Here is a 16424-nt window from a genome sequence, read left to right as displayed (position 1 = left end):
ACACTAAACTACATGAAGTGAATGTTGGTTTTCTGTTCTTAGACCAGAAAAAATCATTTGATAGAGTGAATCATGGTTTTCTGTATGATACAATGACTGCTTTTGGGTTTGTAGATGGTTTTATGTCGTGGATCAAACTCTTATATATGAATGCCTCTTGTATTCAAAAAATAGGTGGTGGGTTAAGTGAACCAATAAGTTTGCTTAAAGGCATAAGACAAGGATGCCCACTATCCGGTCAGTTATACACATTAGCAGCGGAACCACTCCTATGTATGTTGAGAAAGGAAATGTCTGGTCTAAAGGTAGATGATAGCTGCAATGTTGTTTAAGTTAATAGCATATGCAGACGACATAACTGCGATCGTGAAAGATCAAAGAGATATTGATGTTGTTATTTACAGTATCTCTTTATATGAGAGCGTCTTCTGCTAAACTGAACTGGAGCAAAACCAAAGCTTTTTGGTGCACTGAAAAAGAGGAATGTTGTCATATCAATGTAAAACCTGTTACCCCTGGAAATGTAAGGTGGGAAAAAGATGGATTTAAGTTTTTAGGCATCTTTTTGGGTTCAGAAGAACACCAAAGGAAAAATTGGGAAGGTGTTAATGATAAAATTTGTAAGAGGTTATCAAAATGGAATTGGATTGTACCACAATTATCATATAGAGGGAGAGTACTGGTCATTAATGATCTTGCGGCCTCTATTTTATGGCATTAATTAATTGTTTTAAATCCACCAGATGGATTTATTAAAGAAAATCAGAGAGTGTTGGTATTTTGTTTTTTTTTGTAATGGACAACACTGGCTAAGAGAATCAGTACTGTACCTGCAGTTAAGTGAAGGAGGTCAAGGCCTTATGGACATTAAGTCCAAGGTCGCTGCATTCAGACTACAAATTGTGAAAAGACTCCTATATAATCAGTAGTAAGTAAGTAAAGTTTATTTATAGAGTGCTTTTCACAGATACAATCACAAAGTGCTTTAGAAGGTACAACCACATTAATATTCAAATAAAATAAAACAAATAAAAAGTCCAAAGTAAACTTAAGCCCAATCAACTAAAAGCTTTTTTAAATAACAGTGTCTTGAGTTGCCTTTTAAAGGACTCAACAGAATCAGCCACACGGAGGAACAAAGGCAAGGCGTTCCTCAGTCTGGGGGCTATAGCCTCAAAGGACAGATCTCCCCGGGTTTTATAACGAGTCTTTGGGACAATTAAAAGACTTTGGCCTGCTGATCGAAGGGAACGACCTGGGAACTATGCGCATAGCAAGTCAGTGATGTATTGTGGGGCCTGACTACTTTGGATTTTTTATTTGTTTAATTTTATTTGAATATTAATGTGGTTGTACCTTGTAAAGCACTTTGTTTCTTAGGTGATGACATATTTCTTAGGTGATAAAAACAATTCCTGACCAGAAGTCTCGAATGGCAGTCCAAAGACAACGATTGGTCAAACCAGACACCTAGATTTCTGATGCTCGACTGGACAGTGGAGCTCAGAGAACCAAGGTGTTGGACAATTGTTGGTGGAATTTTGTTGTCTGGGGCTATAATCAGGGTTTCAGTCTTTTTCAATTTAATTAGAGACAGTTACTAGCAAGCCACGATTTAACACAAGATATACTATTCAATAAATCTGTTAGTTTGTGGAACTCAAACTATCATCATTAAACAAAGAATCATTAAACGAGCAATACAATTGTATGTCATCAGCATAAAAATGGTATGACACATTGTTAAAATGTTTCAAAATATTTCCAAGAGGGGTAATGTACAGTAAAAACAGAAGTGAACTGGACTGAAATAGCCGCAGAACTGGACTGAAATAGCTTGTGTTTTATTAAGAAGAGTTGGGCGGATGAATGTGAATAGACACCTAGTCTTAATGAATTTGTAGGAAGTAAATTTTAATGGACTCCCTTCTTTTTATGAATCAGAAATTTGTGGCAAATATTTATTGTTAAAAGAGAGCTGTCTGAAGTGGGTGCTGGAAGAACCTTTGATTTTTAATCCTCTTTTATTTAGTGTGATGTTAAAATCTAAAGGTGTATGTGCAAGCTTAGTTAAAGCAGGAATATGTAAAATCGGTCAGCTTCAGTTGGGGGGCAAATGGATTGCTGTGGAAAAACTGGCCTCGAGGATTGGTGTTCATTTTGTTAGGATTTTTGAGAAATTATTAGCTGAATTGCAGGAGTGTTTTACTGTACCTGTGCAAGCAGAAATGGTTGAAACTGTTTTCCCCAGCATCAGGGTGGGTGTAAATGTAGGAGATTGGCAGGAGGGTGGTGGAAGATTACTGTCTTTTAAAATACTTGAAATTGGTCGATTCGACGCAATGTCCAAAAAGGCATTTTTTGTGGTATGCATAAAATACTTGAATTTAAGAGTATTGAAAGATATTCCAGAGACCAAATGGACTAATTTACTTGAATCAGAGGCCTCTCCAAAAGGATGTTGGAGGACGTTGTATAAGAAACCAATTGAGAAAAGAATTGGAGACTTGCACTGGAGGATTTCTCATTGGATTTTAGCAATAAACCGTTATAAAGTTCATCTTAATCCTTTGCAAGGAGAAGCGTGTTTGTTTTGTGGGCTACCAGAAACAGTGTTTCATATATTTATTGGGTGTCCCATGCTAGAAGGAATTATGGGTGTGTTAAATAACCTGAGTCATGATTTTGGTTTTATTTTTACAAATTTTTTTTTTTTTTTTTTGATCCTCATATCCTTCTATTTCATACATCACAGCTTGTTCATCAATAAGCCAAGTCTCAGAGATTGCTATAACTGTCATTTTTTGTTCAATTTGTTGTAAACAATGTTTGATTTTTGAGAAGTTTGAATTTAAACTCCTGCTGTTAAAATGTATTATGGATAATTCTCCATTCATTTTTAACTTAAATTGTTCATCTCCACAATTTATTTGCATGTTATTAAAAAAAATATTCTCAGGATCAATTTCGTTCTCCATATCTTGTAATTTATGCTCAGTATAATTGAATGTTATCAGTTCTAGGCTTTCATGGTCCATACAAAGTTCAAAGGTTTTATTTATTTAGTTCCGATGTACATGTCGTTTGACTGTATGTCTCATTCATCAGCATATCAAGCAGTAATCGTTATTTGTATCTATCACTGAGCTCTCTTACCACAATGTTGCTTGCTTCCTCAGGTGATCCATTCAATTTAATCCATACCTTGCAATCCCTCGTCCATGTAGCTTGAATTTTGTTCTGTTTTTTTAAGATCCGTGCCTGCCTTGCTATATATCAGCGTTTGTAAAATAGTTTTTTATTAGGTTTTGCTATTTATGTATTAAGGTGTTGAGGGTGTATACATTTCTGGTATAGATTGTAATTAAAGAGATGTTAGAAAGTCTCTCTCTCTCTCTCTCTCTCTCTCTCTCTATATATATATATATATATATATATATATATATATATATATGCATTGTCACATAAAAACACAACAACAGCAGCAGCACCAACAACACCACAACCTTTTGTTGTCGCATAATACCATAACACACCACTAGATGGTGGCACAAACATGCAAAATATCTCTGAGCAAATTCCAGTGAACAAATGGCACATGTGAATGTTCAGATCAGTATGTGTGTAAGATATGTTAGTGTTGACTGTAGTTTGTGAACATGTGTAAGGGCAATACCCTCGCACTTTGGATGTTGAACTCACAGACCGGCCATTTCTGTTTCTAGCAGGAGAAGAGGAAGATGCCAGTGATGGTGTGGTCGATTTCCAGTTTTACAAAAGGTTTAGAGTGAGATCTGACTGTGGAAGTGAGGATTTGACTGGTGAATCATCATTTGGGCAGGATGGCTGCAACTACTCCCACATCAGCCCCGCCTCCCAAAAAGAGCAGAGGAAAACAGGAAATAGAAACTCTGCAAGCAGCCAATGAAGAGCTGAGGAACCGACTGAGTGACTTGCAAAATGAACTACAACAGGAAAGAGGCAAGGTACACCCATCTACTGCACGGCTTCGTTCACATTTACACCCAATATGAGTTTGAGCACTAGTAGTACTTCAAATCCTATATATATATAATAAAATAGTAATTTAATGCTAATATAATATTAATAATATAGAAAAGCCATTTAAGTGTACTTAAAGATACACTTTCATGACACTTAAGTACACTTTTAAAAGGACTTTGTAATCATGCCAAATTAAAGGTTTTTATTTTACATTGCATTTTAAACCATTATGTTTTAATAACTGGTCCAGGCACTCGGCCCAAGGAAGGTATCCGGTGCAGGATGAAGGTTTCCTGCGTGTTCGGTCTTTCAGCACGTAGAGTTATTCAATTTAGGTTGAATCAAATCTGACTCCATTTTATTATTTAATGAAATATTTATTTAATATTATTTAATGGTGCTCATGTTGCTAACAGGGATACAACGTAAACTACTAGAGTCAATAATTACAGAGTAAAACTGAATAAAATAAAATGTAACAATTTATTATCAGTCAGGTAAATATGTGTTCTTCAAATTATATATCCAATTGAAACATATCAAATCATAGCATTATAAAACATAAAATTCTCAAAGATTAATCTAAAAGTAAAATATGCATACCTGACCTTAGAAAATACATAGTATGAAGTGAAGAGACTCACCACACTACAGGCTTTCTGTCTACAGAATCGCCCTGATCCTTTTGCTGCAATCCTTTAAATATCTCAGACCAAAAACAAACATCCCCAGAGATGAAGACAGAAACTAACAATTGGAATTCGATTAGGTCAGGTCCCAGACCAGGGTAGTTTACACCTCAATGGGAACAGAAGGTAATTTACATGGAAGACCCTGGAAAAGGGCACTCCCATTACAGTAATCAAAATATCTCTTAACTCTTAGGATCTGTATTATCTTTTAATCTACTTTTCTAAGGTTGAGACCATTGTACCAGTCGCCCTGAGACGATTCAAATGACACCAAACATGACTGTAAATATCAACTGCATTAATGCAGAATATTATACTATTAGCAATTCTGAGTGTAGGGAATGTGATGGTGAAGTGTGAACTGCTAGGTGTAGTTCGTCTCCGTTGGCACTGTTACTTATGATGGAAGGTATTCAAGAGAGTGTTCAAATGTTAATTATCAATAAAGTCCTTTGTTTTCTTAGGAAGTCATCCCTCAGTCCAGATGGTCCCGCTCCAGTCTTACATAATCTTTTGTCTTGCTTTCAAGAAATACATTAACTTCATTAGATTTTTTTTTTTTTTTTTGTAATGCTGTTCAATAATACAGTACATTTCTAGTTTACATATTTTAAAATTAAATTGCAACTAAACTGCAACTTTATCATTACAAATGTGTAATTTAAAATGTATTTAAATGCATGTCATACACATTTTAATAGAAATAACAATAAAGGGTCACACTTTATTTTGGGGTCCCAATTCACACTATTAACTAACCATTAACTATGACTTTTGCCTCAATTAACTCCTTATTTGCTGCTTATTAATAGTTTATAAGGTAGTTGTTAAGTTTAGGGTATTGGGTAGGATTATCAATGTTATGCATTATATGTAGCCTACTTTATAAGCACTAAGAAACAGCCAATATGTTAATAATAGACATGCTAATAAGCAACTAGTTATTGGTGTTAATTGGACCCTATACTAAAGTGTTACCCAATAAAGTATATTTTAGTTTAACATAAATGCTTGTTAGTACATTTAGCAGAATACTTTAACCATACAAGACAGTAGAAGTAATTATGAAATTTCAAATAAAGATGTACTTAAGTCCTACTTAAGTGGGTAAAAATATCAATATTCAGACAGGTGTGTGAACGCTTTAAAAGTATATGTGCAAGTGCAGACTTGTTTTTTTTTTTTTTTTTTATGAGGAACTGTCTTCATTATTATGCTGCAGTTGATGAAATCTGATCTGTTTTTTTTTCTTCAGACAGAGTTGTTAGTATTGTAAGGGAAACAGGTCAATTTAGCTCAAAGGGAATCATTTAAGATTTTAAAGGGAATTTTAACAGAATCACTGTTTCACGGCTGTTCACGGAGACGCGCCTGCGGTTCAGTGAACGAGCCGTTTAACATCAAATCTGCGCTGGATACTAATATCCAAACTATAGTGAAAACACTATCAATTAGCACAGTAACAAGATCGGCAGTTTAAGACATTAACTTGTAAGCACAAAACACAAGATACTTCTCTTTTCAATATGAATAAGGCTTTATTAGATAAATCTAAGACATATAAACTAATCTAACACATAAACGCACGCATACGCACATTCACACAAGTTGCAGGAAGGTCGAAAGTTAGGGAAAGATGAGTTTAAGAGAATGGAAATATGGAATCCCAAGTTAACAGCAATACGTTAAATTGCATAGACATGAACAACCATCAATCACGTAATTAGCGCTCGCATTGAGTTCCTCAATGGGGTTAAATTTATATTAGATACACCAGCACAACAAATATCTGGGAATACGTTGCCTTTGTTTGCTGTGAAAGGGACTCCAGTTGAAAGGGGTATCCCGGTGTCGCTGATTGGCTGGAAGTTCAGTTGGCTGAAGTGACGTCTTGGGGAGCCCGTGCTTGGGCGTTGGCTGAAGCTGGAGTTGTGTGGCTGGTGGGAGTTCAAACGCGCAGACGAGGTCGACGTTACAAAACTTAACTCAGAACACGAAACTCTCAAACGGAAAAGAAAAGAAATAAAGTTTGACGAGACTAGGTTGTGTTCCTTCTCATTGTGGAATAGTAGCAGCAGGCAGGCACGCTGGAACCGCGCTCAAAGAACAATGATGACTAACCGCATGGCTAGATGCTACAAGCTAAAGCTAGGTAGCAAAGCTACAAGCTAAAAGCTAAGAGCAGGCATGACTAATAGCATGACTGATAGCACGAGCAAGGCTGGAACTAAAAGCAGACTAAAAGCCCGCATGACTGATAGCACAAGCAATGCTAGACTAAAAGCAAAATTTCATGGGGTCCAAAGTATTTAACTTCCTTGTTGGCCACCCCTCAAATGTTGCCTTGACCAATCAGATATGGTCTTGAGTCTTGGGTATCATAAATCATTTGTTTATCTTACCAAGCATGTGGTTCTTGCCTCACAGGGTCTAATTTTGGACATGATTCCTATAACATGATTATGATATATTTTACAAATAAATGATTGTCAGGACAATATCAAGCAAGAAAATTCGATTATGTCAATACTAGACATGACTATGTATCCTATAGTTATAAAAAGACATACACAATAAGTGATTATACATGATAGTCAAATGTGTGGGTTACACATAAATGAATATGGAGTTAAGCAATGGAACGATTCATTTACAAGTCTTTTTGAGTTCATTCTGGTCCATACATAATGTATAAAAAGCAGTTTCTTTGCCATTCTCTGGCAAAGGGACTTTTCTGTGAAGACAAAGGTTTAAAGCCCTTCCCCCTTAGGAATTTCAGTCTGGTTTCACTGGCTGGGGGGGGGAGTCAATGCAAGTATTTAACTTGATCTCCTGGGTTTACATGTGATGTCCAGCGTTGCATTCCAATCACGAACAATAAATTTGACAATCTCTTCTTCGAATTAAAATTGTCAATAATTGTTATATTGGTGTTAATGTTGAAAGCTGTTGTGTGAACAAGTTGGTTGGTTGGTTATCTTGCTTGGTTCTTGTGGCACTAGAACTGATTTATGACTTCCTGAGGAGTTCGGCTCTCGTTTCAATGCACACAGCTCTGATAGACTCTTTGATTTGTCTGATTCGACTCATTTCTGCTACAGTATCCAGTACATCAGTTGCCATAATAATGACATAAGTATCAGTACAAAGTTACACAAGTTACGATTTGTGAAAAGAGATGACTGGAAATTTGTGCTCTGCTTATGTTTATTTATGACATCCCAGTGTGATCCAGAAAACATAATCTGGATGTTTTTCAGACATGTAAGCATCCATAATCAATCACAAATTTCTGCATTCACGAATCCCAAAATATCCCAAAATCCATTGCCCGTTTTGAGTAGTAATTTGTGCCAGTGATTGTTTCATGGCCATGATGAGCAGAAGAGATAACATGCCATACCCTCTGGAAGCATCAACAATGGGACATCTTAACACTGCTAGAAAGCTAGGACAGATGTCAAATCAAATGATATGATCAAACATAGTTTTAGACCTGGTAAAATAAATCAAATCATGGGGAGCTTGACTAGTTTGGTACATTTCATTCCTTCTTGTTCATTGCTAGCTCACTATGTTTTGTCCCTCTCTCTAAACCATTATAAAAACCTGAAGGTTATAAAATATAATATGAAGACATTTGCTAATGGTGGAAACAAAGTCTGGAGAATATGTGCCAAGTGCCAAAGAGCTAGGCACAAATCCGGTCAGTAAATTTAGAGGATGCATGTCTGGGAGAATAATGGGACATTTCAATATACGTTTTCTAATTATGGAATGCATGAAGTAATGGAAATTTGTTGGTAAACTTGTGACATTATGAGAATTAAGACTTAATGTGAATGGCAATGTTCACCTTGGTTGGTGTCAGTGTACACACTTTGTCTCTCAATTTGTAGGTGGGTAAATTACGGGAACGTTACCAAGAGTTACGGGCCCAACGAGAGACTGAGCAGCACAAGCACTCGGTCACTCTCACTGAACTCCGCGTCAAGCTCCATGAAGAGAAGCAGCGAGAGGTGGCGGCCACACGAGAGAGCCTGTCTCGGCAACATGAGACCGAGCTGGCCCGGGCGGCACGTCTCCGTGAGACAGAACTGGCCCGGCTTCAGGCACTGGTGTGTATTTTACGGGATGGAGCCAGCGGTGAACTACGTAATGCCCTGAAAGAGGAGGCACGAGAGGAGGCCCGCAGGAGCTACGAGGCAGAGAAACTCAGGCTCACGCAGGAGCTGCAAGAGGCAAAAATGTTGCGGCGGCAGGCAGAGGAGGCACTGTCCAATGCTGTGCAGGCCGACAGAGCCAAAGCTGCTGATCTCAGGGTGGCCCATCAAGCTCATCAGGAAGAGATTCAGAGAATCAAACGCGAGAGCGAGAGAGAAATCCGGAGACTGGTAAGAAGGACTGATGGAATTATTTAAAAAAAAGTTCCAGTGGATGTCACCACATAGAATTGTAAAAATAATAGCTGATAGTTCTGATCCAGTCTCAAGCCATTGGTTGAATCAGTGTAACTTCTCTGAATAAAAGAAACAAAGACACAGTGGGTAACCAACCTACAAATGTTCATACTTACACACTTATACAGTTGTCTCTGTGTATTAAGCTTGAATAGAAGAAAATGTTGACATGCATCACCTTTCAAATATCAGCTGATAAGATGATATTAATGTATAATATCAACCCTTAAAATGTCTTAGTCTCATTCTTTATATGAATCAGTCACAGACAGTGTTTCATATGACAGAGAACAAATATGACTCATATGACAGAGAACAAATAGAGAGGATTTAAGTATTTTTTGCACCGATTAGATAAACCCCCTTATAATAAAAGACACTGGATGTGTTCAATACATCTTAAAATTATTGGCAAGACCAAAAGCTTATTTTTGATATACATACATTTTTTAAACAGTTTATGTATAATACCATCCAAAGGGTGGGGTCATTAAGTTTTTTAAATGTTTTGGTTTATTGTAAAAATGTTATAAAAATGGTAAATATCTTTTTTCTCTTTGAATGTATTTCAAAATGTAATTTATTAATGTAATGTCAAGGCTGAACTTGCAGCTTTCAGCTTCATAATAACACAGTCTTCAGTGTCACATGATCCCCCAAAATCATTCTAATATGTTGATTTGGTGCTCAGGAAACATTTCTTATGATCTCAGTGTTGAAAAGTGTTGTCCTGCTACATATTTTTGTGGAGACTGTGAAACCTTTTTTCAGGATTTCTTGATGAATAAAACATTTATTTGAAATAGAAAGATATTGCAACATTGTAAATGTCTTAACTGTCAAAAATCTAAATCTTTAAACAAAATTTTACTTGCCAAAAACCTTTCAAGTTTTTATATCAGTGCATTATTAGGAATTACCTCAATGCCATTTTTGCTATTAGTACAGCAGGTAGACCTGAAGGAAGGACATTTTATGAATTGGACCACAAAAAGCATGAACTGAAAAGTATGTTTGTGTTTGTGTCAGATGGATGAGTTGAAGAGCAGGGATCGTGTGGTGCAGTCACTGGAAAAAGAGCTGGGTGTGCAGGCGGGACAGACACAGCGTCTACTGCTGCAGAAAGAGGAATCAGAGCGACATTATGGGAGTCCGAAGAGAGAGGTTGCGCCATTGCTTGGGGAAAACACAGACTCTGTCAATAACCAGGTTTGTTCTGTTCTGCTATCAGAAACAGCTCACAAAAAGCTTTTACTGTATATATCATCAGGAACATTAACATACATTAGAGCTGGACTAACATGGCGAAAACTTTTTCCTGCATGATGAACTTTGCCATCACACAATAAAGTGTGTTTATCCACAGGACGCGGATGAGAGGGATGTACGGAGGTTTCAGATGAAGATCGCTGAGCTGCAGGCAGTAATCAGGAAACTAGAGGACAGAAACACCCTGCTGTCAGATGAGAGAAATGAACTGGTATGTATACATATACTCTCAACAACGAAAGCCAAAATCATATAGGAATTTATCTAATAGGTACCTGTTTATTTTAACAATTATAACCAAATATTTAATTAAGTAAAATAATGTTAATATACCAATCTCCTTTAACTACCAAAATACTAAAATGAACCATTAACCAGGTGGAACAATAGAAAGCCACATGATGGCCTGATCAAAAACATCATGGCCAGTGCTCATGTATAGCTGATGCACAGGGTGATACAGAAAAAACACCATCAGGGTAACATATTATACTAAAATAATGCAATAATCATATAGCATGTTCCAAACCTTCATTTAATGTATTATGTGTATTATTTAACCTGCATCTTCTCCTCTGTTCATTTATCCTAACATTGAATGATTATACGATTAGTTGTATTTTATTGTTTGCATTTGGCATTATCTATTTCTTTGCTGACCCTTTCACCCACTGAAGCCACTGTTCTCAAAAGATTTGTATTTTGTTGTGTAGAAATCTGTAAGATTCTGATGGAAATTCCAATTGGAGTTTAGCACAAATGTCTTGCATTCTGTATCTAGATCAGTCTGTCTCTGTCATACAGCTGAAACGGGTGCGAGAAACAGATGCAGAGATAAAGCCTCTCATGGAGAAGAATAAACGTCTGAATAAAAAGAATGAAGAGCTGCAGCAGACTCTACAGCGGATGGAGGACAAACTGAAGACGCTCAGTAGAGAGAACGCAGAACAGGTTTGTTGTTAAAGGGAAAATGGAAAATTATGGGAAATAATGTAGGAGAGGACATGATTTTAATAATCAGGATCTGATTGTTTCAGCTGTTGTTACATCATCAGAAAATATATATTTTATTTTTATTCAGAATTCATTAAATAAACATTTAACATGTGTTACATTTGTACTTAACCATAGTGTTTATAGAGTAAATCTGTCGCTGTGTTTCCTCAGAAAGAGAAATCCCAGCAGAACTTGCAGTTGGGTGGGCTGAAGAGACACACTTCTCTAACGGACCTGAGTCATGCCCATGAGCAACAGGAAGTCGAGTATCTGCATTTGCAAATAAACGAGCAGCGTGGCATTATAGATGAGCTCACACAGGTTTGTTTCTGTGAACCATAAACACACACATGTTGATATTTGCAGTGAAGGTATCAACATGGGTAATAGTGGGCCTACAGCTGATTAGCAGAAAAATTTCAAGATAAAAATCTAAGTGAGCCAGTTAGCAGAGGGCTACAGCAGTGCACTTATTGTACATTGTATACAACACAAAACTGCGCTTTGAACACTCAGTAGAAAATATACTCAGTCCTCATCCTTTGGGAGTACATGCAAAGTGGTTTCACTTTCGCTGCACAGACAATACTGTCTTCTACACGTTAGCCAAAGTTGTGAAAAACCTATGTAGGTTTGTGCAGGAAGTCAGAATGAAATTACAGATGACTTGTTTCAGGCAGTTCAGAATCGGTTCTTTCATTTGGGAAAGAAACTCAATTTATCATTCACTTTGAAACTTTGCAGATCTTTTACATTCTCAAATGGCATTATATATACACTACATGACTGGCAATTTATGAAAAACCATAATAGGTGAACTTATTATTTTCCCTCACTCACACAGCTCTGGTTACATCAGCAAATAAGAAAATAGTAAAATCAGGACATTAAAAAAATAAATAAAATTGATTTATTTTCAAGAATTCATCTTTAAATCTATTTCCAGTTACATAGTCTGTGTCCTGTTTGTGTCAGTGTGTGTGCACTGTGTGTGCTAATTCTCTAATTGGTCTTACCCTGTAATTATTTGTGTTTGGTAATCAGTGCTGTGTCTGTTAATTAGTTTGTTTACTTCATTAAGACAAAGCCTAATTAGAAAGGAATTACAGCATCACTCATTTTCTCTTCCCTTCTTCATGACGTATGTTAACATGCACGCTGATAATACAATATTGACAGCATCAGAGTACTATTGCATGTGACAATGTTTACATGCACTATCACTCAAATATTTTATTTATTATTTATTATTTATTTGGTCACACTTTACTTTAAGGTCCAATTCTCGCTATTAACAAATCATTAACTACAACTTTTTTCTCCGTAAACTCCTTATTTGCTGCTTATTAATAGTTAGTAAGGTAGTTGTTAAGATTTTATGTATTGTGTAGGATTAGGGGTGTAGAATATGGTCATGCAGAATATGCTAATAAACAGCTGATATGTTAATAATAGGCATGCTAATAAGCAGCTAGTTAATAGTGAGAATTTGGCCCATTACCACACTTAATGTGTTACCATTTATTTTTAAGAAATTCATTTTTTTATAGCTTTATTCAGCAAGGATGCATGAAATAGATCAAATGTGGCTGTCAAAACATAATTAATATACTATACAGTTCTAGTTGAAATTGAAGTTTCTATTCATTAAAGAATCCTTAATAAATGTTTCATGTTTTCATAAAAATCATAATTGAGAATAATAATACGTTTTGAAGTACCAAATCAGAATATTATAATTATTTCTGATGGATCATGTGACACTAAAAACTGGAGTTATAATGCTGAAAATTCAGTACCACAATTCAGCATTCGTCATCACAGAAATAAGTAATATTGTTAAAACAGCTATTATATAAAATAATAATATTTCTCAGTATTATTGTTTTAATTTTATTTCAAATAAAGTAAATGCTGCCTTGGTTAGCATAAGAGATTAAAAAAAACAAAAAAAAAACTTTTGAACGGTAGTGTAAACTTGAATTATAACATAACATTATAACATTCATACTTGATTCAGTGTGAAATTAAACTTACTCCTTGGATGTGCTGCTGATGATTCTGAGTTATGTGTTAATGTGTTGTATTGTTAACAGCTTATTTAATGTAATGTCTGGATGTGCTTTCAGGAACGGGACAGGCTGATAATGAACAAAAAGAACAGGCGAAAAAACATCAAGTTGCCCAAGGTGAGCTGATCCTCTCATTGATAGAATTATCTTGAACCATATTTGATGGAAGTTTTGCTCTGGTTACTTTCTCTTTTCTTCAAAGCATATGGACACTGTTGCCAAGCAACTGTCTCCTCTGAGGAGTGTGTGTTTGGTGCACGCATGTGTGTGTTTCTTTGTGTGTGTGCTGGTTACATTGGCACATTAATTGGCCTCTCAAGACCTCTGAGCCAAGCCATGTTATTTTTTCTTTCTCATGCTTTCACCAGCTTAACATCACTTAAACAGTCTCTGATTGCTTTTCTTTTTCTTTTCTTTACTTTTTTTGTCTAAAAGGTTAAGCCAGTCATCCAAACAACTAAAAATCCTATTTTCACAATGCAAAAGTCTATTAGCGCAGATGCAATTTCACTGTGCTTCAGAGTTTGCATATGTGTGGGTTTACTTCACTGTATATTCGATAGAAAATTAAATTAAATTTTTAGCCAAATCTGACAAAACCTAATTTGAAAACATTTGAGGATGTCCTGAATAAAAAAAGAAAGAAAAGACAGAAAGAAAAAAAGAAAAAATTAAATAAAAGAAATAGTATTTTATTTTATTCTAAAAGCTTGGGTAACTAAAATATGAAGTAATTAATATATAAAGCTTATTATGATTAGTAAGTAAACCTGTGTGTGTGTTTGTGGCACCGTGGGGTGGGATTTAGTTGTTCGTTTTCAAGAACCATTGCTATGGAGGTGGAGTCAGTGGACCTGACTATAAATTCATGCAAGAGAGAAGCATCAAGAGATTACCGTAACACTGGCTTTAACACACAAACATTTGTAACTCTCATTTCCTGTGACCACTGAGGAAGACGATGCTGGTTAAAGAGGTTAAAAGGATATATCGCATACCCTAACACTGGACTGGGGAGCACAAATACACATCCAGTATGCCAGAGTACTTCCTATTGGTGCTGTATCTCTCCATGTTCCTGTGTCTGTGTGCTCTGGTGTGTCTGTATTTCTCTGGCTGTCAGGAGATGACCTACAAACACGATGGTAAGAGCGATTGCATAGTGTATTCAAAGTCAAGTCATCTTTGTTTATATAGTGCTTTATACAATACAGATTGTGTCAAAGCAGCTTTACAGGAAAAAAAGTGTGCTGAAAATGCAAAGGGGCAATAGAAAAACAGTTTTTCATTTAAAATCTGTTCACGGTTGATTCAGTGATGTTATCACCCAGCTCAGTTCAGTTCTCTTCAAAAAGTGTCTATGCAATCAAAGTACATCTACTTGTCAGTTATACACTGTACGGTCCATGAAAATGAGCAGTCACACTGTGTTCACGGCATATGTGGGTAGTACTGACAATATTTGTGACTCCTTAATTTTGTAAAAATTTACATTTACAGTAATTTACATTTTTCCCCGGGCGCCGCAGCATAAATGGCTGCCCACTGCTCCGGGTGTGTGCTCACTGTGTGTGTGTGTTCACTGCTCTGTGTGTGTGCATTTCGGATGGGTTAAATGCAGAGCACAAATTCTGAGTATGGGTCACCATACTTGGCTGAATGTCACTTCACTTCACTTTTTTTTTTTTTTTAATGCGCTTACGGTAAGACATTCCAAAAGATATTAAAGCAGAAATGGTCAGGGTCATACAATATTTTTGGTAAATCACTTACACACACTGCTCTCCCTGGGCAGGTCATATAGTACCATAATTTTTTTCCTAATCAAAAGAGAGGAGAGGCTAACTGTACTGTGCGGATAGTTACAGCATGTATATTTTTGTTATACTTGCAGATATAAATTGGACTTTAGTTAGGTTAGTAATTGATTTTATTACACTAGTTTAATGTTAATATGTGTATAATACTTAATAGTCTCTTTCTTTCTCAGAGGCATGTTGTGGAGACATATTTTGGATTTGACGAAGAATCTGTCGATTCTGAAACGTCCTCTCTGACATCATATAACACCGATCGAACCGATCACACCCCTGCCACCCCCGAAGAGGATCTTGAAGATGTATGTTATAATAATAAATTATTTTACAAACCTTAATATCTGCTCTAAATTTTCTTGCAACTCAACTACACTAAGGTTCAAAAGTTTGGTGTCAGAAAGTTTTTATTTATTTATTTATTTTTATTGAAGATAAATGTACAAAATAACCTAGCAACAACCCAGTACAGCTACTTGCTTAATGTCCATGAAAATTTAATTGAGTTCTTAAATTTAATTCTGAGCAACCACATATAAATACAAAAGAAAAACAACTCCAAAAATGTTAGCAGCCACATAGCAGTATATGAAAATCTTTAACACCACCTTAACATTTTGATTATCTTCTGACAGTGTAAAACTGTAGTCTTCATATCAATTTAATAAATTTGACAGCCCTTGAGAGTGTAAACATGGTGTCATACTACAGTGTTTGTTTAATTCAAAGCATTTATTTGAATTTGGCTTGTTAGTTGGTCAGATGTAGTTAATTGTTGTGCTCAAGGGAACATGATGAGGCATCTCAGCAGTTCTCTTGTTCCTAAGTGGCCCCCTACCTTCATGTTGTTTCCTGATAGTCAGAGCTAGTTAACGAGGAGTGGGATTATAATAACTGCACCATGAAGACGTTTTCATTACAATGTGTTCTTGTAGTGTTCTTCTCAGCTATCTCGAATATGCTCTTCATTAAATAACATTTTCTTCAGTAAATGTCATAAAAAAATCCACAAATTTGATTTGTTTTGAGTTAGATTTTAGTTAACTGACTGAAACTGTTACTAACTGTTAACGGTTGTTTGTTTTCAACAAACATTTTATTGTAGCAAAATGTAAA

The 16424-nt window shown here is 35.9% G+C and overlaps 1 protein-coding gene across 3 annotated transcripts in view; it reads left to right on the top strand.

The window, feature by feature from the left end:
- LOC113093159 (janus kinase and microtubule-interacting protein 1-like) overlaps positions 1-16424 on the top strand; it is a 42896-nt gene that overhangs the window by 13114 nt on the left and 13358 nt on the right. For 2 of the 3 annotated variants that reach the window (XM_026259020.1, XM_026259018.1), the window contains exons 2-9: positions 3726-3986; positions 8597-9091; positions 10187-10366; positions 10524-10637; positions 11231-11377; positions 11594-11743; positions 13552-13611; positions 15485-15613. In XM_026259020.1, the coding sequence (XP_026114805.1) occupies positions 3843-3986; positions 8597-9091; positions 10187-10366; positions 10524-10637; positions 11231-11377; positions 11594-11743; positions 13552-13611; positions 15485-15613 (1419 nt within the window). In that variant the 5' untranslated portion in view covers positions 3726-3842. The remainder of the gene's footprint in view (positions 1-3725; positions 3987-8596; positions 9092-10186; positions 10367-10523; positions 10638-11230; positions 11378-11593; positions 11744-13551; positions 13612-15484; positions 15614-16424) is intronic. The other variant, XM_026259019.1, reaches the window with a different exon arrangement.

This window comes from Carassius auratus, unplaced genomic scaffold (assembly GCF_003368295.1).
Source record: "Carassius auratus strain Wakin unplaced genomic scaffold, ASM336829v1 scaf_tig00214902, whole genome shotgun sequence".
Taxonomy (NCBI): Eukaryota; Metazoa; Chordata; class Actinopteri; order Cypriniformes; family Cyprinidae; genus Carassius; species Carassius auratus.
Note: the sequence above shows the minus strand (reverse complement) of the source record. Positions and strands in the feature narration are given on the sequence as shown.